Here is a 22,138-nt window from a genome sequence, read left to right as displayed (position 1 = left end):
CCTAATCCCCAGTTTCGGGGCCCATGTGCTGGTGGCGTTTCCTGATGCCCATAAAAAACACCCTTCCCCATTCCTCAAGGAGACCAACCTCACATCCATGTGCAATATTTCTGCCTCTTCTGCAGCTCCTGCCCCTGAGGGTGCCCATGTTTCCCTCCTGGAGGGTGTCCCCTCGCTCCCTCCCATGGAAACCCCTTTTCCTTGATGCTTTGTGGCCAAAACGCAACTCTCTTGGGTAGATCTTTGCAGTGCCTCCAACTTCTCTAACGCTTGTCTGCCAGACCGGTCCCTTTCTGGTGCCAGTCAATGTTCCCATTGAATGTGACACTGCTGTAATCTCCTCTGCTGATAAATGATGGACCCTGTGGTGTTTGACACAATTCCCAGGCAAAGGCAAACCTCATTTGCTCTGATGCTTTGCTCTGAAAGGCTTTTAATTTTCAGAGGACCATTGCCATGCTTTGAGCTCCATCAGTGCTTGACAACGTCTGACCAGGAAGCAGCCCCATCACAGGGGGGATGAAGGACCAGCATCAGCCTGGGAGAGCTTCAGAGCCCTGAAGTACCAACATTCAGTGTCCATCAGGATGGTGCTGACACTTCTACCAGCAACCTCCTGCTCCTGCTGCTGCTGGGCTCAGGGATGGAGCCCAAGGCCTCGGCCTCCCCTGCCCCTTGTTGGATATTTGCACATTATCCAAGAAAAAGAGCAAAAAGGGAATAAGTTTTTGGCTGTTTTCAAAGCTCTGTGCTGGCTGCAAGGGCCCTGTTGGGTTGGTGGCAATGGTGAGTGCTGCTGGGCAGGATTGGGGCTGGCTCTTGTCCTGGGTCTTGGCTCTGGCCCTGCAGTGGGTCTGTCCTGCCCTGCTCTTGACATGCTCAGTGTCCCCATTCACATCACTTTGTCCCCCCCTGGCTGTGGATCTGGGGCTCTGGTTGGATGCTTCTGGCCTCCCTTTGGGCAGCATTGGTGGCCCTGACTCCTGAACATCACCAGGACCTGCAGCTTCTCTGTACCCCCGCCAACAAGGCTTGAAGCATCTCTTGCTTGGCAACGTTGGCCTTAACCTTTTTGTGCCTCAGTTTCCCCATCGGTGAAATGGCCTGAGGGGTGAGCCATCCCCTCTGAAAGCGATTCAATGCCCGTGCCCAGGGAGGCACAAGCACTGGATATGGCTCATGAGCTCATATAGGGTTTGGCAGGACCCACCAACCATCAGGCACATCGGGAGCAGTGCATGAACCACTGCACCGGAGCTCTCATCACTGAATAGTTAACTTTGGTCTCCTTCCACCCGCTCAGGGTTAAAGCCAACAGCCAGCAACACCCGGGTTGGTTCTGTTCATACCCGGGTACCCGATGCCCGGATGAAAGCGGCTGCACCCTGGTGATGGGCAGGGGCCCGGAGCAGAGCCGGGCACAGCGCAGGGTCCCCCCCACCTCTCATTTGTCCTGTCGGTGTTGCCCCATTAAACTGCAGTGTCTGCACTTCCCTTTCCTTCCACTCTTCTGTTCGTGCGCTGCCTCTTGCTGCTTCGTAACCGCCTTCCCTTGAGCTCTGCGGCTGGGCTGAGCTGTTCTCACCCTGGAGAAGGCTCTGGGGCAGATCCCAGTCCCCATCACGGCACAAACCAGCACCCAGGAGGGATGCAAAGTGGGTTTTTCCTCCACAGCAGCCCTTTAATTGCTGTGATTTATAACGAGACCGGCTGGCTCCTGGAGTGCTCCCCATGGGGTTTATGGAGGGAGGTGTTTGCTTATGGGGTGCCCAGACCCTGTTTGTGCTGGGTACCACCTGCATCCCACCCCACCGCACAGAAGAGGGTGCCTGTTGGTGCCTGCCTCCCATTCCATTAGGACATGCATCCCAGTTGGATGCTGGGGAGGATGAGGCTGTGGAATCGCCATCCCATAGCCACTGTTCCACTGGCATGGGCAGGGATGGAAGTAATACCACTGGTTGTCTTGGGACTGTGCTAACCTGGAGGGTGGAATGATTTCGGATCCGGGGCTTTGAAGCAGGGCTATATGTGGCATGGGGGCAGCCAGAATCATTGGCATGGCTGCCCTCTTCCCATGTATTTCGGGTCGGGGTGGATTGGATGCGATGGATGTGTGACCCACAGCCAGCTCACTGTCCCATTGTCCCCATCCTGGGGTACACAGGGAGACCTGGGACATTTGGGGAGTGTATCAGTACACCTTTGCAGTGGCATTAGAGGGGATAGGTCCACCTGGGGTGGTAAGCTGATGGCCCTGGTCTTGGTGCACAGCTTGGGGGTCCCTTGCTGGGTCTCAGTTCCATGTGCCAGCCCCAGCAGCACTGCAGGGAAGCCGTTTGTCCCTCCTCTCTCTGCTCCTGCAGCCACCAGCCCCGGGTTGGGTGCTGTGTCCTATGGGACCCCTGCTTGGAGCCCCCGGGCTGAGAAACAGCAGCTCCAGCAAAAAGAGCCTTGTTTGTAAAGATGAAGCCTGTTTGTGCGTCCGTGCCGGTGTCTCGGCTTGCATGCCCTGCTGCCTTGTCTTGAGATGAATTCAAGAGCAAACCAAGCAAACGAAACAGTTTAATAACGACAGAGAAAACAAAACAGAACCCAGGAACTTTGTGACAGTGGAAATAAAAGCTTAATGACAATAACGGAGCACCCGTGGTCTGTGATGCGCGGCTCACGGTCAGGCTTATCCCAGCCTGGTTTGGGTTGAAGGGAACTTAAAGCTCATCCAGCTCCAACCCCAACCCCTTCCACTGGAGCAGCTTGCTCCAAGCCCCTGTGTCCAACCTGGCCTTGAGCACTGCCAGGGATGGGGCAGCCACAGCTTCTCTGGGCACCCTGCACCAACGCACCGGGCTGGGAGCCATCGGCTCGCTTTGGGCATGCACTGACTGCTGAGTGAGCTGGATATTAATATCCCATAATAGTGCCCCAATGGAGGTGCCCCTTGGCACTCCCCCGGGGCTGGCAGGGGGAGCAGGGGGCTCCCATCGGGCTTTTCACGTGCGGTGGGACCACGTTTGCCGTTGTGCCCTGCCAAGTCCCGAGCCCAGGGCCTCTCTGCCCCTCTTCATTTGTCTGCTCTCCTAACGAGGCTGGCTCATTAACTCCAGGAGGCCAGAGCTGGTGCCCTGATGGCCTGAACAAGGAGGCTGTGTTTGCACAGGGGGGGCTTGTTCGGGGGTGCCCTGTGCCAGCGTGTGATGGGGGCACACAGGGATTCATCCCCTTGTGCGATGGAGCGGGTGAGGATGAGCACAGCGGTGACCCAAGGCTGTGCCTTGCTTTGCTGTGCCCACCAGCACAAAAGGGGTTAAAGCCCAGGTAGTTCAGGTGCACTGGGAGCACTGGTGAGTGTGGGGAGGAGCTGCTGGGTTTCTTTGTTCCAGCAGCACTGGAGAGAGGTGCTTGCTGCTGGGGAGCAGGATGGAGCTGGCTGCAAGGTTAGTGGATGGGGGTGCCCTGTGGTGGGTTTGGGGGCACTGTGGGGTGGGGAAGCCCCTCTGGGCTTGCAGTGAGTGTGGGGCTGGGGGTGCCAAGCCTGGGGGGGACAAGAGGCTGCAGGTGAGTGGCTGCATCCAAGCCTGGTGGGGGATAGGAGGAGGAGAAGTCTCCATCAGAGCTCATGGCTCAGCCCCATGGAACAGAGGTCCCATCCTCTGCCCTGCTGCAAGGGGGGTCCTTACCCCCCCTAGGACCGTGCTGGGCTAAGCCGTGGCTTGTAGGGACTTGTGGGGCAAAAGGATGCACAGGAGGATCCCACTGTCCTGTGTGGGGTGTGGGATGGGTGGTCCCTGATCTCCCCCAGCCCTGTGTCTGCTGCCAGTGAGGCGCTGGGGCTGCAGGAGGTGCTCAGCCCCCTGGGCTGGATGTGGTCCCTAGTGCACAGCTTCACCTGGAGACAGCCCTTGGCCGTTCCATTCCCTGGGTCCCGTTGGGAAGGAGTTGAGCAAGAGCAGAGCATCCCTCCGGAGCAGCCATGAGCTCAGCACTGCGCTTTGAGGGGAGCCAGGAAAAGCTCCTGCGCTCTGTCCAAGCGCTGCCTTTCCCAGCCAAGCGCTGCTTTTCCCACCCCTTGTCCTGGCTCCGGCTTTGTCTGCTCTTTACGTGGCTGTTTGCTCCCTGTTCCGGGGGCAGCTGTGCTGGGGAGCCCCCCAAGAGCCCCTTAATCCCCACCAGCCCCATCGCAGACCCCTATTCCAGAGAGGCCCCTTTGCCTGGCAGAGGCAGGGTGATTCCTCACCCCCTTTCCCAGCTGGCTCTCCCACTGCCTGCCTTTGGCAGGGTGTCCCTGCAGGTGCTCAGCTCCGAGCCCCCGTGTCCTCCCCTAACCCCGGCTCCCCCCAGCAGAGCAGGGGCTCTCTGAGCTGGGGCTGGGGGGGCTCTGACATGGGCAGTGTTTCGGACAATCCTGTGGGCTGCAGGACCCGCTTCCCAATCCCTGCATCCCCATCCCAGCTTCCTCCAGCTCCCACCCACCTCCCCGCCGCGTCGCTGGCTCCCAAAGTCCTCTTTTCCCTCCCTCCATCCCTGCTTCCCTCCCAGAAGCTGAACGCTGGAGGAGCCGGTCGGTGCCTGGGTGTCCCCTGGCCGGGTCCCTGCTCTGTCCCCACCGTGTGTGGCCCCTTGCACCCTGTATCCCTCCCTAGTGCAGGGACGGTGACCAAGGGGTCTGGGAGAAGGAGAGGGCAAGGATAAAGGGGTGTCCCCAGCGATGCCGCCCCATGGAGGGGTGTTTGTGGGTCTCTGGCTGCTGCTGGCCCCCAGTCTCGCCGAGCACCCCCCCAGCTCGGGCTGGGCCACCTTAGCCTTCGTGTTCGATGTCACCGGCTCCATGTACGACGACCTGGTGCAGGTGATGGACGGGGCCTCGCGCATCCTGGAGCGGACGCTCAGCAGGAGCACGAAGCCCATCAGCAACTACGTGCTGGTCCCATTCCATGACCCAGGTATGGCTGGGGCACAAGGAGGGACACGTGTCTTGCTTGGGGATGGGGCTGTGGGGAGCTGGGCTGTGGTTCTGGAGGAGTTTGGGGCTGGAACGCGCACTTCACAAGTGCCTGCATGTCCCTTCTCTTCTGTTTTAATGCTCTGATGGGGATGGCACTGCAGGATGAGCTGCAGCTCGAGGGTATGGTGCTGAGCAGGGCTCCCATCGCAAGCCACCCCGCAGGCACAGGGCAAGTCGTACCTCTCTGCATTAATCCAAGTGATGCTGGCTCTCTTCTCCTTCCAGCCTGTTCTGATCTCCCCGGACTAATCATGGGGGGAATTTCTGTACAAGTCCATAACGTGCTGCTGCCAGAGGTTTTGGTTATTTACTGCAATTCCAGAATCATTCCTATCTGTCCCAGTCTTTGCCTTGGGATTTTTGTGCACACCCATAAATAGCAGCTGCACTCCAATAGATCCCAGACCCCCTACAAATAGAGCAGGACCGAGGGTTTGTTCTCAGCAGAAACACTGAGTTTGAATGAAAGTCGCTGGAGCTGGACAGGGAAGGAGGCAGAGGGGGTAAATGGGTTTCAGCATCGCTTTGGTGGGAGCCTGCCCCAGCAGGAATGGGTTTGCAGCTCACCCTGGCTGGGTCCAGTGATGTACAGAGGAGAGCTTTCCATGGGAGCAGTGTTCCCACATCCACATCTCACTGGGAGCCAAACCAGGGTAGATGCTCAACCCCGAGTCCTGCAGGTCCCATCAGGGTGTTCAAGCCAGGGTGGGCGCTTGGGAGCGTGGCACCAAAGGAGGCTGGTGCTGGTGCTGGGAAGGCTGAAGCAGTGGTGTCCATGTGCTTGCAGAGGTGGGACCCGTCACCCTCACCACGGACCCTCGGCTCTTCCAGCGGCGCCTGCGGGAGCTCCACGTCCAGGTCAGAATCCTCATCCCCACGGTGCTGAGCTTGGTGCATGGCCCTTGGCACATGATGGGAAGCCTGGCCCTGCATTCCTGCATGGTGGCAGTTGTCAAAACCAGTGCCTGGTGTCCCCTGGGAGTGTGGAGGGGGTCAGGGCTGACCACACCATGGTGGGAGTAGAGAGGATGGTGATGCTGGCGCTGTGCCCCAGCATCCTGCAATGGGGCAGAGCGCTCTCAGTTCCCAGCCCAGCCCCATAATGGGAATGCTTTCCCCAGGAGGGTTTCCACAGACTCTCCATGGAACCAAAAATCTCTTCTTCTGGAAATGCTCTTTGAAAATTGAGTTGTTTTTAATATATTTGTTAACGATTTCAAAACACTCTCTGGGAATTCAATCATGCTTTATCCATCCCTGCCCTGCCTCCCCTGCGTTGCTAAAGATCTGTGGTGTTTCCCTTCAGATGCAGCTGTGTTTTGGCACGAGGTGTAAAGCTGTGGCTGCAAATCCTTTCCCAGCCCTTCGGAGTGCAAAGCCCTGTGGAAACAGGAGCTGGTCCTCAATGTGCCTCTGTGCTTGCCTGGAGGGTGATGGGCAGGGGTGGGCAGGAATGTGCTCACTATGTGAAGCCAGGAGCTTCTGTGAGTCTGGATCCCAAAATGAGTGTTTTGATCATCATTAGTAGTGAGACAGGGATGGGTCCCTGAGGTCCCATTGCGCTGCTTTGGCTGCGCTTGGGCTGATGGCATCGAACCGGTGCAGTTCCTCCCCATGAGCAGACGCTGGGTGGGATCCTGCTGGGAGCAGAGCACTGGGTGTCTGGGTGCCTGTGCCACATCCCTCATGTGTGCAGGGTGGAGGGGACTGCCCGGAGATGAGTGTAGGAGCCATCAGGACGGCTGTGGAGGTCTCACACCCCGGCTCCTTTGTCTACGTCTTCTCCGATGCTCGGGCCAAGGACTATGAGCAGCAGGAGGAGCTGCTGCAGCTGCTGCAGCACAAGCAGACCCAGGTGAGCTGCCTGTTGATGGTGGGGATTGAGCATCCCCATGGCTGGCTCCACGGGATGCTCCCTGGATGCACACACACCCCGTGGCTGTGTGATGCTATGGGGACCGTTGCTTCTGCAGGTGGTGTTTGTGCTGACGGGGGACTGCGGGGACAGGAGCCACCCCGGGTACCGCGTGTACGAGCGCATCGCTACCACCAGCTCGGGGCAGATCTTCCACCTGGACAAGCAGCAGGTCACAGAGGTGAGCAGGGATGGTGTGCCCAGGGTGTGCACTGTCCAGGCCAGCTTGGCTGCTCCCATATTCTCCCTGGGGTTAATCCTCATGCTCAAAGCACCTCCAGAGTGACTGGGAGCCCTGCGTCAGCCTGAAGCTGGAGAAGGCTGGCTGCTCTTGAGCTTGCTGCTCGTGTGATCCCTGTGATGAGTCCTCTGCAGGGGAAGTGTCTGCTTGGGGCTGAGGCTGGTGTGCTCCCATTGCTCTCAGCATCCTGGGAATCAGGCAGGTGGCATGGTTGTGAATGCTCCATCCCTGGCAGTGTTCAAGGCCAGGTTGGACGAGGCCTTGGGTGAGATGGTTTAGAGCGAGGTGTCTTTGCCCATGGCAGGGGGTTGGAACTTGATGATCTTAAGGTCCTTTCCAACCTGAACTATTCTATGATTCTATGGTCATAGGGAGAGGAGCCTCTGCCTATCCCTGATCTTGAGGCTCTTGACTGCCATGACATCTTGGAGACCTGAGGAACAGCAAAGTGCTTTTCTGCTCGTTACTGGGCAGCATCTCCCTCATTGCCCCTGCCCAGCCTCCAGCCATTGTGTGTTTTAATGGTTGCTATTCCCCTAAGCGAGCTGGGGGCAATAACATCATGCGTGCTCAGTGTCTGAGCAGGAGCCACCAAACTACTCAATTCCTGTTGCAACTGCTTGTAGTAAAGTGGGGCTCAACCGGTGACATGGCTGGGGCTGGTCCGTTGCCTGGGCACTGTTTTGCAGCCGTGCCTGTGATTTTGACCCAGTGCAACCTGACCCCAAAATGGTTGTGCCTGGTGGTGAATGGGAATCCAGGTTAATCCCCCCCGCATGCCCCCAGGTGCTCAAGTGGGTGGAAGAAGCCATCCAAGCCTCCAAGGTCCATCTGCTGTCCACGGACCATGAGGGTGGTGGGCAGCACACATGGCCTGTCCCCTTTGACCCAAGCCTGAAGGAGGTCACCATCTCCCTGAGTGGTCCTGCCCCAGGGATCGAGGTCCGGGATCCAGCAGGTAGGAGCCCAGGGGAGGGGAATGGGCAGGGGGTGATGCTTTGCCTCCTGGAGAGCCTTCGTGCCAGGCTTGAGGCTGGGTGATGGGCTCTGCACTGCAGTGAGCCCTGAGGAAGGGGGATCTCATTGGCTGCAGGGAGCAGGGGATGGAGCTGGGTTGCCCATCCCAGAGATTCACTCACTGTTGTAGGAAAGATCCTTGAGAAAGGCCAAGGTCTGAAGGAATTGCTCAGCATCCCCAACTCAGCCATGGTGGTGGCTGTGGAGCCCCACGAGCCAGGGACATGGTGGGTCACGGTAAGCTGGTGGCAGATCCCTCACCCATCTCCTGAGGGGCATTTAGCTGGACAGGCATTGCCACCTCCAGCTGGGCAGAGGATGCAAAAACAGGCTGGAAGGGGCTGGCTGTTGCCCTCTCCCTTCCCCATCACCTCTCCCTTCCCCATCGCCTCTCCTTCCCCATCGCCTCTCCTTTCCCCATCGCCTCTCCCTTCCCCATCGCCTCTCCCTTCCCCATCGCCTCTCCCTTCCCCATCGCCTCTCCCTTCCCCATCGCCTCTCCCTTCCCCATCGCCTCTCCCTTCCCCATCGCCTCTCCCTTCCCCATCGCCTCTCCCTTCCCTTGCCCTTGGTGTATGTCTCTCAATCCACTTCCAGACCCAGAGCAGCGGCCGCCACTCTCTGAGGATCACAGGCATCAGCAACATCAATTTCCAAGCCAGCTTCTCCACCCAGCCGGACTTTGATGCCAGCCAGCCTGGAGAGCGCCCGGTGCAGGGTGAGCCTGGTGCAGCCCAGAGCCGTGGATGCTGCATCTGGGCTTCCTGCATCCGGGAACGCAGCTGGGTTGTTCCTTCCCTTCCCTGTCTCCAGGTCTTCCCATCTCCGTGCTGGTGAACTGCTCCGGCCTGAAGCCACCGGGGCACTTACAGGAGATTGAGCTCTTCAACACCTCCGGCCATGCCCTGCTCTCGCTGCCCATGCGGCCCCTCTCCAACACCTCCTCGGGGCAGGTCTGGGTGGCCTCACCGCTCCTTGTCCCCATGGGTGACTTCCTGCTGAAGGTGAAGGGTGAGGATGCTGAGGGCCACCCCCTGCATCGCCTCTCCGGGGTCACCTACACCAGTGTGGTTGCTGGTGAGTGGTTCCCATGGTCCCTGAGGGTGCTGAGATGGGATCAGAGGCTCCAGCACTGCCTCTGGTTTGGTTTTCGCTTTGGAATTCTTTTATCCTGCTTCCCAGCACAGCTCTTGGTGAGCTGCTGATGAGTGCAATCCGTGTGTATGTGCATGTGTGTGTGTGAAACTACTTCCAGGTCTACCCAAAGTGAACATCTCCAGCAAGATCCAGGCTTACAACCGTGAGCCGCAGCTGATCTCCTGCTCCGCATGGAGCGAGGTCCCTTTCCGCCTGCAGCTCAGCCGCGGGAGGACCAGGCTTGGGGAAGAGCAGCTCTTCTGGTGAGCCATTGGTCTGACCCATGATGGACCTGTGTAGGTATCAACAGCCCCCTGAGCTGTGCTGGCCAGGGGGATGCTGTGTGTTGAATGGGTGCCTGCAAGTTCTGAGCATCCCAAGGCAGCAAAGGAAAATGCCATGGGATGTATCTTCACCCTTTTGCCTGACTTGGATGGAAAAACTCCCAGGGATTTGGAGCAGGGTGGTGGCATGGCAGCCATGCTGTGGGGGTCACCCTGTAGTTTCTCTCTTCATAGGAATGTGGGGAACATCAGCTGGTTGATCCCTGCGGTGTCCAAGAGCGATGAAGGGTTTTATGAGTGCACAGCCAAGAGCAAGGTTGGGGTGACGCGGGCTCGTGCCTACATCTCTGTCTCAGGTGGGGACCGCTTGTGCCAAGCCTCGGTGCCCACCAGTGATGGGCACAGGCTCATCTCACCCTGCACACGCCGTGCTTTCAGAGCCACCACCGCGTCTCATAGCTCCGGCCAACATCACCGCATCCCCGGGCCAAGACGTGGTCATGTCCTGCCCGGTCCTGGGTGACATGCCCTACAACCTGACGTGGAGCTGGGATGGGAAGGAGGCACAGCCAGGGGATGGGCGGACCCGGATGCTGCAGAACCGCTCGCTGGAGATCAGCCACGTGCGGCTAGGGGATGGGGGCCAGTACGAGTGCATGGCACAGAGCGCCCATGGCACGGCCACTGCTTCCCTCTGGCTCTTCATCGAGGGTAGGTTTGGCCCCACTCTGGCCCGGGTCATTCCTCACCCCATGCCTCAGTGGTGATGGCACCCGAGGGCTGAGCCCTTCTCCAACCCCATGCAGAGGCTCCGTGGGTGATGGTCGACGCCAGCCCCCAGCGCTTTGGCAGGGGCCAGGAGCTGCGGCTGAACTGCACGGCCGGGGGCCACCCCCTGCCCCGCACCGCATGGAAGCGCTGGGGATGGGCGCTGGAGCAGGGCGAGAGGTATCCCATGGGGATCTGGGTGCCCCCATCCTCCCTGTCCCACCGGGGATGGGCTCCCTTTATGGAGATGTATTGATTGATGGAGAGGAGATTGGGGTTGCCCATAGCACTGTAAGGAGGAAGGCACTGCAATAACCCCACACCCTGCACCTGAGATTGTTGGCACTCTTCTAGCCTTAATTTCACATGTATTTTTAAGCCATCCTGCCTTATCCAGGTCACTGTCCCCACCGAGGGCTGTTTGAGGTGCTTTGCACACCCAGTGTGCGCTCCAGCCTCAAAATACTCCTTGTGCTTTCCCTTAATGTCTTCTGCCTTTTGGCTCCCACCTCCCTGCCCGTGTCAGGCTGTGAGTGCTGGAGTGGGCTTTGGGGAAGGTTTTTGTTGACTTTGAAGATGAAAAAGCCCAATTCTCAATGCTTTTCCCTGCTTCAAAGCAACGTCCTTCCCTGCAGCACCTGATGGAGCTGGCTTTAAGTGCTAACCCGCATCCGTCATACCCACCGCTTGCTGTGTGTGTGGGATGGCCTTAAGCTTGCTCACTTATTTCAACCCGTTTTAAATTGGCTATGTTTTCACAGGGCTCGTTTTCCCTTCTCTCCCTGTTTGCTGCAGGGTTTTCACGGATGCTCAGGGTACCCTGCACATCAGGGCCGCTATCCCAGAGGATGCAGGGAATTACAGCTGCTACGCCAGCAGCGCGCTGGGCTGGGATGAGCAAGTCATCACCCTGGAGTTCACCGGTACCTGCTTCCCACTGGGAAAAACATGGGCTCAGGGGGGTTTATTATCCCTCTTTGCTTCCCTTAGCTGCCGGCTGGCACCTTGCAGCATGCAAGCTATGGGATGGGGCTGTCTGCAATGGAAGTTCCCTTGGGGGGGAATGGCATCACACCAGCGCTGCAGGGGGTCACTGGAGCCTTGTGTCTCCCCATGGCACAGAGCCTCCTGTCATCCTGGCACTGACACCCAGCCTGAAGGCACTGGTTGGAGAAGACGTGACGCTGGAGTGCTGGGTTTTTGGGGTCCCCCCACCCTACATCGCATGGTACAAAGGTGAGACGGGGTCAGACCCGGGGGGCAACCCTGCTCCGTGCAGGGACATCACGCACGGGGTCCCCTGGGGCACTGTGGTGCTGACGTGGGGTCCCCTGGGGCAGGCGAGCAGGCGGTGGCCACGTTCCCCCCCGGCACGCAGCGCGCGGTCCTGCGGCTGCAGGCGGTGCGGGAGGAGGATGCGGGGCGATACGGCTGCGAGGGGCTCAGCGAGGCTGGCGTTGCCTTTGACAGCACCGTGCTGGATGTGGGGTGTAAGTCCCTGCCTCTCCTCTTGTGTCCCTCCGAGTCTATCTCCACTGCTCTCCCTCCAACCTCATCTCCCACTTTGCTGCTTCCCAAGGCTCCTCTTGTCCCCCAGTTCCTGGGTTTCCAAGCACAGGAGAAAACTGGGTACAAGCAGGCTGAAGGCTGGCAGGATTGCCAAGGTTTAGGAGGGTGGATGAGGCTCAGCCTGTGTCTGAAGACCAGCAGGGATGCTATTGCACAGGGACACAGAATCATAGAATCATAGAATAGTTCAGGTTGGAAAGGACCTTAAGATCATCAAGTTCCAACCCCCCTGCCGTGGGCAGGGACACCTCGCTCTAAACCATATTACCCAAGGCCTCGTCCAACCTGGCCTTGAACACTGCCAGGGATGGAGCATTCACAACCTCCCTGGGCACCCATTCCAGTGCCTCACCACCCTCACAGGAAAGAATTTCCTCCTTATATCCAATCTAAACTTCCCCTGTTTAAGTTTTAACCCATTACCCCTTGTCCTATCACTACAGTCCCTAATGAAGAGTCCATCCCCAGCATCCCTATAGGCCCTCTTCAGACATGGCAGCTTGGGACTAAACTGGGGATGTAAAGTACAAGCAGTGGAGATAGGCAGAAGTGGAGACTTGCTTCTGGGTGTCTGAAAAACCAAGGACTCCAACTGGTGCTCAGGGGGGCAGAAGGGATGGAAAAGGCTGGGGAGGAGGAGGAGGAGACGAGGTTGTGTGTTGGGGCAGCAAGGTCTGAAGCAGTTCGAGGTGGAAAAGTGCAAGAGCTTTTGCTGAGTGTAACTGTAAGGGATGGAAACTGCTACGTCTGCAACAGCTTTGGAGAAACACCAAACGCTTCGAGTCAGTCTCATCACCCTTCAGGGCCCCGCTCGTGGGTTCTGCAGTCCCATCTCTCTGGGCTATGGGGACACTGTGGTGCTGGACCTGCCCGACCCCTTCTCTGTGCTGTCTCCTCCAGCTGCCCCTCACTTTCCCGAGCCCCTGGGGGACGTGGTGGTGGAGGCTGGGGAGCCCCTGCGCCTGCTGTGCCGTGCCGAGGGCTCCCCAGCACCGCGGGTCTCCTGGTCCCGGCAGGATGGGAAACCAGTGCCCGGCTGGCACGAGCCTCATGGTGTGTCCAGCCAGCTGGAGGCTGCCGAGCTCCTCATGGACAGTAAGAGCCAAGTGCACGTTGCATGGCATCCAGCCCGGGTGATGCTTGCGGTGTCACCCATGGGTGCTCTCTCCCTGCCCGCTGCTGGCTGCTGTCTCAGCATTGGGATTAGCCCCTGCACCCACTCTTTCTGTGCTAGTAAAGCATGGATGTAGCAGGTTTATTGGCACTTTTGACCCATGCAAGCTTAACAGCCTGCAAGCCTTCAGCGTGGCGGGGTCTCTCCTCCATTGGAGGTAGTGGTGGGGCAGGGGAGGGTTGTGTCTCCCCATTGTGGAGCTCGCCCAGGGCTCTTCAGCCCCACGGGGCTCATCCTTCCCACCATGTTCCAGGCGCCTCGCTGGATGACCAAGCCATCTACATCTGCAAAGCCCAGAATGAGTTTGGGAAGATCCAAGCGGAGATCAAGCTCACGGTCACCGGTCACGGTTTGCTTTTACATGCTTTCCTTGGTGTGTTGACCCTGGTTGCTGCCAGCACCAGCACCCCCGTGCAGCCACGTCTGCACTTGAGCCGGCCAATGAATGCTCAGGGTTGGGATCATGCCCTTCCATTTCTTTTGGCTTAATGCATTGACACACACTTGAACCCAAACCATAGATTGATATCCCCAAAGTCTTGGGGGAGCCGAGTGTTGGAGCTGGCTTGTGCCAAGCCAAGGTCTGGACCTTGGAAGCAAGGCGATCCGGAGCTGTTCTGAGTGTTCTTGGCCAGTTCAGCTCCAGTTAATAGTGTTTCCCTTTCCTGTCTTTCAAGCAGCCCCAGAAATAGCTCTTGCATCCCCCATGGTCCGAGTGCTCCTAGGCCAGCCCGTGTCACTGCCGTGTGTGATCCTGGCTGGGAGGCCATTCCCGGCCCGACGCTGGCTGAAGGATGGGCAGCCGGTGAGGGTCCTGTGCCCACTGCAATGGTGGGAGCTGCAATCACGGGGCTTTGCTACAGGATGGATGCCCCAACCTCCTGGGGCCAAAGCTGATGGTGAAAGATGCCAGGGAAACCCTTGGGTTGGGAGGATAATGTGGGTTTAACACCACATCAGGATGTTCCTGCTGCTCAAGGTTCAGTTTCTAGATATGCCCCAAAGACACAGGGATATGGTGATGTTTGACCCCCAGTCTGTCCTGTTTGTGCTCTCTGCCTGTGCCCAGGTAGCCCCAGGTGGACGGTACTCCATCAGGGCTGATGGAAGCCTGCACATGGACCAGGCATCGCAAGGGGATGCAGGCAGGTATACCTGTGAGGTGACCAATGCCCTCGGCTCGCACAGGCAGGACGTGTCCCTGGTCATCCACGGTGAGTGGCAGGGTGCTGGGTGTCCCTGCACCTCCTGACCAGCTCTGGTAAATGTGGCCCCGGCCACAGGGATGAGATGCTTCTCTCCCTTCCCAGTTCCTCCTAGCATTGAGCTTGGCCCTGTCCTCATCACTGCCACTGAGGGAGCAGCCATCACCCTGCAGTGCAATGCCACCGGTGTGCCCCCCCCTACTGTCACCTGGACAAAGGTGGGTGACATGGCCAGGCTGTCCCCCTGCCAGGCAGGCTGTGAGTCATCCTTGGTGCAGGGCAATGTGTCTGGAGGGGGAATAGCTCACCAGTGTGGCTGTGGCAGCCTCTGATGGGTCCAGAGCTGCTGCCTTGCCCTTGGGATGCTCAGCTCATGGGAGATTCTCTGCTGTCTTCCTCCCTTCCCTTTCTTCTGCAGGGCACAGAGCCCATTTCACTGAGCTCACGCTACCACCTTGACCCCAATGGGACCCTCCTGATCCCTTCATCATCCCCTGAGGATGCTGGGACCTACTTCTGCACAGCTACCAATGCAGCAGGCTTCTCCAGCCGGGAGATGCAGCTCTCCATCAGCAGTGAGTGCCTGGGGCTGGCTCTGGAACCAGCTCCCAGTAAAACACCTCCAGAGGGTGACTGGCTGGGAGAGCAGGACCTGGGGACTCTCCTTGGGCCACCTAGCCCGGTGCCAGAGGGGTCTGTGGGATGGGAACAGCAGCAATGAGGGCTGTGCGGTACCTGGAGTGTTCCTGCACCAGCTGTGTTCCCTTTCCACCCAGCAAAGCCCAGGATCAGCGTGAACGGATCACAGGCATCGGATCCCATAACCATCCTGGCTGTGCTTGGGCAGGAGATCACCCTGCCCTGCGAGGTTCAGGGCTATCCCCCTCCCTTGGTGGTGTGGACCCGGGAGTCCCAACCGTTGCCTCTTGCCACCACGAGGTAAGGAGAGTTGTGGGTGCCAAGGCTATGATCCCTTAGGATTGTGTCTTCTGGAAGGAATTTTGGGCCATGACCTCTTGGGATTGTGTGAATCCCTTAGAGGGATGCTGGCTCCGTGAAGGGACTCAGCTACTTGGTAGGGAGGTGCAAAGACATCAAGTGCTGATGCTCAGTGCTTTGGCAGTAGCTGAGACAAGCGGTATAGCATCATATCTGAGACAAGGTATAGCATCCTCTGCTCCTCAAGAAGAGCAGAGCAAGAACCACCAGGCTTTTAATTTCATCATACAAACATCTGCTGGGATGGAGCAGCTGTGGGCTGGGGAAGCAGGAAGGCATCTTGGGTTTGCTCTTCTTGAGGGACCGTGGTGCCTCGTGGTGTGTTCTTGGTTGACTTGTGCTGCTCCCCACATCTCAGCTGCCTTGTCCTCATGTGCCTGGGTGATTTATGGAAGCACAGGAGCAGGGATCCGCAGCCGTGGGATGAGATGATGTTATGTCTGTGCAACACAGTGCTGGGAGCGAGAGCATGGCCAGCTCCAGCTGCAGGGGCTGTGCTCCATGGGGAACCCTGTCCCTCTGCATCAGTGGCTTGTGCACTGCCTCGTGCTGAGTTCACATGGGAGCTGAGCAAAGGGGATTTGCCCCTATGGACAGCTCTGCCATCCTCCTTGGGCAGGAGGTGACCCTTCTCTTTGCTGTCTCAAAGCAATGGTGATGTCCCAGCGGTTAGTTCCTGCCCAGGGGTAGCTGATGGATGACATGGCTGTTCCTCCCATCCAGCTTTTCTGTTCCCTCTTCCCAAGCTACAGCATCCTCCCTTCGGGGTCCCTTCGTCTGGCAGAGCCCCGGGTGATGGACGCAGGCCTCTACACGTGCACGGCCACGAATGCCGCAGGGAACGCCTCTCTCAGCTACAGCCTGCGCATCCAAGGTCCATGTCTGCTGCTTGGAATGCTCCTCCTGTGGGCTGTGGGTCTTAATGTACCACCAGGATCCTGCCCCCTCGCATCCCTGTGCCAGGGTCCGAGGGTGATCCCAGGCTAACATCCTCTTTCCCACCAGTTCCCCCCCAGATGCTGATCGGTGATGGGGAAAGCCTCCTGACGGCTGTCACCAATGACTCCCTGAGGATCCACTGTCGTGCCATGGGCATCCCCCCACCCCGGATCCAGTGAGTATTGCAGTGGTGGGTCCTGCTCATCTTCCCCCTGACCTCCCATAGGGGCTGCATCACTCCCTGGGGGTGCCCTGCAATGAGATCAGGATGGACTTGCAGCATCTCCTTTTCCTTGCAGATGGCTGAAGGATGGGTACCCGCTGCACGAGCGGGATGGTGTGGTGGTCTCTGAGGATGGTGGGACTCTGCTGATCACCCGTGTGGGGCTTGATCATGAAGGGCTTTATGTCTGCCAGGGAAGCAACCAGGCAGGGGTGGCAGAGGCGGAGGTGCAGGTTTTGGTGCAAGGTGAGCACAGCATTTGGGGTGAGACCCACTATCCATCCCATGTGTCAGGGAGAACGTGGCTGGCCAAAGGGGTGCATGTTCATGGCCCTGTTTTAGGGAGGTGTAGCTTGATCCATTGGGATCTTTCCCTTTGCCAAGGAGGCTGAGAGCTGGTGGGTGCTCTTCTCCCAGCCCCATTTCCCCTTTGGCCAGGGAAGCCCTCAATCAGCGTTTCAGGACGTGATGCTGAAGGGTTTTGGTTGAGAAACCAGGCAGGGAATGGAGTTCCCTGCTCTGGCAGGATGAACAGGACATTGGGGCAGGGACCAGCTCTGCTAGAGCTGACTTGGGGAGCAGCAGTGGCACCGTGTGGTGATGTGATCCCCTTCCAGAGCAGGGGATGAGCTCTGGCTGCTCCCAGGACTCAATACATGCTGAGTGCCTCCGTGAGCCTGGCTGTGCCCGTGCTGCTGCACTGTGTGGCTGTGGCCATGCAGAGCTGCTGACTGCGTGTGCTGTGTTCCAGTGGCTCCGAGCATCGAACCCAGCGCCGTGGACCTGGTCATCCTGGAGAACAGCACGGTGTCCCTGCAGTGCCTGGCCTCGGGGCTGCCTGCTCCTGGTGAGCTGCTCCTCTCCTTCATCTCATGCATCCCTAGGGCTTTCCCTGGTCTCCTTGGTGAGATGGGAGCAGCATCACTCCTGACAGCTCCCTCCTTCCCTCCAGACATCACCTGGTACAAGGAGGATGAGCAGCTCTATGAAGGACCAGGCATGATGGTGTCCAGGGATGGGAAGCACCTGGAGATCCAGCGTGCCCAGCTCTCCGACACCGGCGGCTACCGCTGCGTGGCCTCCAATGTGGCCGGGGTCACTGAGCTCTGGTACAGGCTGCAGGTGACCGGTGAGTCACTGGTGAGCAGGGGAAGTGCCTGCTTCCCCCACTGCATCTATCCTATGTGCATGGGACTAATGTGGCTGTACCAGCCCTTGGGACACGTCTCTGGAAGATGCTTTAGCAGAGACATTGTCCTCTGCAATCCCAGCCATGCCATCCCATCCCCTGTGTTCATCCCAATGTCCTAGAAAATCATGGTCCAATGGATGGGTATTGCCTGGTCCGCACCAAGGTGTCTCCTACCTGTCCCATCCCTTTTGCACCCTGTTGCTCCTGGTGACACTTCTCTGCTTCCCAGTGCCCCCACGGATCAGAACTGGCCCAAGGTCCCTCAGGGTGCTGGTGACAGAGCCGGTGACACTGGAGTGTGATGCCACGGGGACCCCAGCTCCGGTGCTGCTGTGGCTGAAGGATGGCAACCCGGTACCCAACGAAGTGGCAGGTGGCCCACAGGTGAGATAGCTCCTGATGGAGGGGATGTCCCTCCAAGAAGAGGCTGCTTTTCCTCATTCTGGCCTTTAAAAAAGCAATTGCTGGAGCTGAGCAGGTACAATGTCACCCAGACGTGCCCGTGTTTGGTCCATGGGAGCATGAACCTGCTCAGTCCTGCGCTGGGCTTCCCTGTTGTGAGGGTCCATGGGATGTGATAAAAATGGGCTCAAGGCAGGCTTATTCCCACCCGTCCCTCTTCCTGCTGGCTTGCAGCCCAAGCTGCCTGTGAGGTTCTTTGGTTTCATGCTCATCCGGGCTCTCTCTGCACCCCGGGGAAGCACAGATCCTCTCCGATGGGCACGTGCTGTCCCTGCCCACTGCTCGCCTCCAGGACTCGGGGACGTACACGTGTGTAGCCAGCAGTGCTGTGGGGGAAGACAGACACGAGGCTACCCTCGAGGTACAGTGTAAGTACCCCTGGGCATCCCCACCTCCATGGCTGTTGGGTTGCAGGTGATGCTCGGGATAACGGGGCTCTCCTTGTACCTCGCATGGGTACCAAGGGGATGTCTCAGGGAAGGTGTTGCCCTGTTGATCTGTTTTCCAGTGCCTCCCACCACGCTGGGTGAGGAGGAGAACATCTCTGTCATCGTCAACCAGACGGTGACCCTGGAGTGCTCGGCTCCAAGTCCCAGTGCTCAGGGGTCCCACTGGCTGAAGGATGGGAATGTGCTCACACCAAAGCCAGGCATGCAGCTCTCTGCGGAAGGAACCGTGCTCCAGGTGATGTTTTGGGGTATTGCAGAGGATGGGGGGGGAAATGAGGTTGAGAAAATGCCCCCATTTCCCCCTTCTCACCCTTGGGTGCAGAGAGAAGGGGCGCCCCTCCTTATTGCCTATGTTCAGCACCATTCACACCCCTCACACTGATCCCATCCCTGTGGCTGCTTCTGGCACCAAATCTCCTGCTGGAGGGCCTGTATGGGTCCAGCTCTACCGCAGGTCATCTTAGTACCTCTACTTGTTCTGGTAGATCGAGCGAGCCAGTGTGCAGGATGTGGGCAGGTACACATGCCGGGAGAGACACTACAATCTCCATGTGTGGGGTAAGGTTGAGACAGCCCACTGGGGCAAAGATACATAGTGTGTGAGTATGTGTATATACTTTATGCTATGCATATATATACTATATGCTATACTGTGTGTTTACATTTGAAATACGTACCTGGAGTACGTGAAAAACACTAAGAATACTTGGAAAACACTAAGACCCGAATATTTCAGCTCTGCAAACAAGGTGGCAGGGAATCCCCACCAGAATGGGTGTCAGAGGGGAAGACCCCAATGTTTTGCACAAGTCTTTAGGGGAGATTTCAGTGATGATGCAGATGTGGTGTCTTGGCAAAATTTGGGCAGGAGACTGAAGGGATTTCCTTGGCATTGCCAGGACTCCTCTGTCCTTTCTTCACACTCAGTCAGTGAGTGGTCACTGCAGGTGTTGCTCTCCTCTGCCAGTGCCTGAGGTTCAAGCCAGTGATGATACCCAGTGCGGGCATCAGCCACTTTAGCTCTGATCCTGCAGCCTCCCATCCCATTCAGCACGTCTGCAGCACTCGGGGCTGAGCCAGGGCCTTGCTCTTCTTAGGGATGCTCTAGGCCAGCTGATGGAAGTCCTGCAGGCAGGGAGCCAGAGAGTGGAGAAAATCCAGTTTGCCTGATCCGGGCTTGTTCCTGCGATCCCTTCCCAGGGAAACGTTTGCACGTCTGGCGGCCTGGCTCGGGTGGATTGTTTGGGTTCTGCTGTTTTTGTTTTCATGGGGTTTCTGGGTGTTGGGGTTTGTCTTCTATGAGCTGATATCCCTCCTGGGAAGGAGTTACCATTTGCTAGCCAGCTGTATTTATGAGCAACTCAGAACAGCATCCGAGAATGGAAAGAGTTAGGTAACCTTCCCAGCAAGCAGTGCTACCTAATAGGGCTGCGTCTGGCCAACCAGGGTGGCTGGCACGGGATGCTTGGTTGTCCTCTGCTGTAGGCCACGTGCAGTTGAAAGCATCACTTGCTTAACAGCTGCAGAGTCAAGGTTATTGCTTCCACATGGAACCAGTGCAGGGGAGTCTTGCTGGTTCTTTATGCATAGCCCAGCTAAGCTGCAGTGATCAGGACTCTTCTTGTCTGGTGCTGTCAGCAAACTGCTCCTCTCCTCTCTTCCCCTGCAGTGCCCCCATCCTTCTCCTCACTGGAGCCCACCACCGTGTCCGTGCTGGAGGGACAGTCCGTCAGGCTGGCCTGCGAGTGCCATGGGATCCCCTTCCCCACCCTGAGCTGGTGGAAGGACGGTAGGGTCCTGCTCCTCAGCCTCATCCCTGCGCACTTGTTGACCCACCGGAGGGATGCTGGTCTCCTTGGAGCAAGGAGGGTTTATGTTCAGCAGTATCCAGGTGGGAACTGGTCCTGCTGGGACCCTGAGAGGAGGTTGCTGTCCCTTCCCTGGGTAGGTGAGCCCCTCTCCACCCATCCCGGGAGCCCGAAGCTGGTGTCCACAGGAGGGACCGTGGTGTACCTGGAGAAGGTGCTGCTGGAGGACAAGGGGACGTATACCTGCGAGTGCAGCAATGCTGCCGGCAGCAGCAGCAGGGAGCATCACCTGGAGGTGCACGGTGAGCCAGAGACACAGAGAACCTGTAGGGGTGGCTGAAGGTGCCATGAACCATCTCAATGCATGGTCCAGATGGATCCAAAAGCTCACAGCCATTGCCTGCTGCCTTAGGTGCTTTGGAAAGGATGCTGCTAGCTGGGCTAGCTTTGCCCCGCAGTGCTCCTCTTGGCTCCAAGCTGGTTGCAGTCGGTCACTGCTCACATTTGCTTTGTCCTCCTGCTGCCACCATCCAGACCAATGGTGTTTGTAGATCCTCTTGCACATAAGGGGGTAGCTACAGCATCACCTCCACCCTGTGTCCCTTTGCCCGCAGCCCCTCCGAGGATCCTGGGCAGCAGCAAAGCCGTGAGGAAGGTTTCTGTCATCAAGGCTGGCGAGGTGGTTTTGGAGTGCGAGGCCATGGGGACCCCGACACCCACAGTGACGTGGGTGAAGGACGGGCACCCCGTGGCCGGAGGGGACGGGGTCCTGCTTACGGAGCAAGGGAAGCAGCTCCGCATCCTCAAGGCAGAGGTGGCCCATGCAGGACGCTACACTTGCCTGGTGGCAAACACAGTGGGGCAGGAGCAGAGGGAGTTTGATGTTGCAGTGCATGGTAAGGGTGTGGGATGGGGCTGGTGGTTGTGGGGTATGGATGCAGGCAGGCTCAGGAGGGTGGCTGTGTCCCACCATGTGTTTGATGTACTCTGATGTGGAGATCTTGGACAACCCAGCACATAGGAGGTCAGAAGGGGTGTGCTGTAGGAGTGGCTCCATCAGGCAGGAGTTTCTTCCCATGGCCATCACAGCAGGCCATCTCACACTTTATAAAGTCATCTACTTCCTAAGGGCCTGGGGAAAACTCAGGGGTGAAGGCACCAAGCACTCGAGCTGAGAAAGGGCTGAGGTAGCTCAGAGCCTGTGGCCAGGTCTGTGGCACACCTGTAGAGAGCAGGTAAGTGGCACATACTTGCTGTGGGTCACCTGTGCCATGACATCTTCAAAGCTGATGACTTCAGATGATGCTGATGGTCCTTCTGGGCTTGTGTCCTCAACGTGCACAAAGCATGAGGGTGGGAACAAGCTGGATTTACCCAGTTTTCCCCATCTGATTTGCTCCTTTGCTGTCTCGGCTGCTTTGCAAATGGGTGCCCATTGTTTTCTGCATCCCCAGTTCCTCCTGAGTTCATTCAAGGATCAACAACCAATATCAGTGTCTCTCTGCAAGGATCCCTGACACTGACCTGCGAGGCCACCGGCATTCCCTTGCCCACAGTCACCTGGTCCAGGGATGGGTCTCCCATCACTCCCAGCGAGCACACACACGTGCTTTCAGGTCAGGGATGCTCTAAGAGATGAGTGCTTCAGGAACACGTCTTACCCTGATGCTGATGGGTTTAAATGTGGTGGAGCTCCCTGCAGGAGCACTGTGGGATGTGCTGGTGCCTGGATTTGGGGCCATGAGACCTCT

General features: G+C 58.1%; 1 protein-coding gene across 1 annotated transcript in view; it reads left to right on the top strand.

Moving 5' to 3' along the window:
• The first annotated feature begins 4,592 nt into the window (after positions 1-4,592).
• HMCN2 (hemicentin 2) overlaps positions 4,593-22,138 on the top strand; it is a 34,780-nt gene continuing 17,234 nt past the window's right edge. The window contains exons 1-35 of the mRNA XM_061352750.1: positions 4,593-4,943; positions 5,793-5,863; positions 6,702-6,860; positions 6,979-7,101; positions 7,948-8,119; positions 8,309-8,415; positions 8,776-8,896; positions 8,992-9,255; positions 9,434-9,578; positions 9,834-9,955; positions 10,038-10,310; positions 10,406-10,547; positions 11,163-11,290; positions 11,490-11,603; positions 11,708-11,857; positions 12,837-13,031; positions 13,364-13,459; positions 13,791-13,915; positions 14,180-14,324; positions 14,421-14,533; positions 14,734-14,890; positions 15,092-15,254; positions 16,061-16,188; positions 16,320-16,428; positions 16,553-16,722; positions 17,228-17,323; positions 17,429-17,605; positions 17,898-18,052; positions 18,375-18,498; positions 18,639-18,814; positions 19,065-19,137; positions 20,249-20,368; positions 20,528-20,689; positions 21,002-21,283; positions 21,842-22,003. Of these exons, the coding sequence (XP_061208734.1) occupies positions 4,709-4,943; positions 5,793-5,863; positions 6,702-6,860; positions 6,979-7,101; positions 7,948-8,119; positions 8,309-8,415; positions 8,776-8,896; positions 8,992-9,255; positions 9,434-9,578; positions 9,834-9,955; positions 10,038-10,310; positions 10,406-10,547; positions 11,163-11,290; positions 11,490-11,603; positions 11,708-11,857; positions 12,837-13,031; positions 13,364-13,459; positions 13,791-13,915; positions 14,180-14,324; positions 14,421-14,533; positions 14,734-14,890; positions 15,092-15,254; positions 16,061-16,188; positions 16,320-16,428; positions 16,553-16,722; positions 17,228-17,323; positions 17,429-17,605; positions 17,898-18,052; positions 18,375-18,498; positions 18,639-18,814; positions 19,065-19,137; positions 20,249-20,368; positions 20,528-20,689; positions 21,002-21,283; positions 21,842-22,003 (5,254 nt within the window). The 5' untranslated portion in view covers positions 4,593-4,708. The remainder of the gene's footprint in view (positions 4,944-5,792; positions 5,864-6,701; positions 6,861-6,978; positions 7,102-7,947; positions 8,120-8,308; positions 8,416-8,775; positions 8,897-8,991; positions 9,256-9,433; positions 9,579-9,833; positions 9,956-10,037; positions 10,311-10,405; positions 10,548-11,162; positions 11,291-11,489; positions 11,604-11,707; positions 11,858-12,836; positions 13,032-13,363; positions 13,460-13,790; positions 13,916-14,179; positions 14,325-14,420; positions 14,534-14,733; positions 14,891-15,091; positions 15,255-16,060; positions 16,189-16,319; positions 16,429-16,552; positions 16,723-17,227; positions 17,324-17,428; positions 17,606-17,897; positions 18,053-18,374; positions 18,499-18,638; positions 18,815-19,064; positions 19,138-20,248; positions 20,369-20,527; positions 20,690-21,001; positions 21,284-21,841; positions 22,004-22,138) is intronic.

Source organism: Neopsephotus bourkii, unplaced genomic scaffold, assembly GCF_033783945.1.
Source record: "Neopsephotus bourkii isolate Nb327-2 ecotype Australia unplaced genomic scaffold, CSIRO-AGI_Nbou_v1 NB_659, whole genome shotgun sequence".
Taxonomy (NCBI): Eukaryota; Metazoa; Chordata; class Aves; order Psittaciformes; family Psittacidae; genus Neopsephotus; species Neopsephotus bourkii.
Note: the sequence above shows the minus strand (reverse complement) of the source record. Positions and strands in the feature narration are given on the sequence as shown.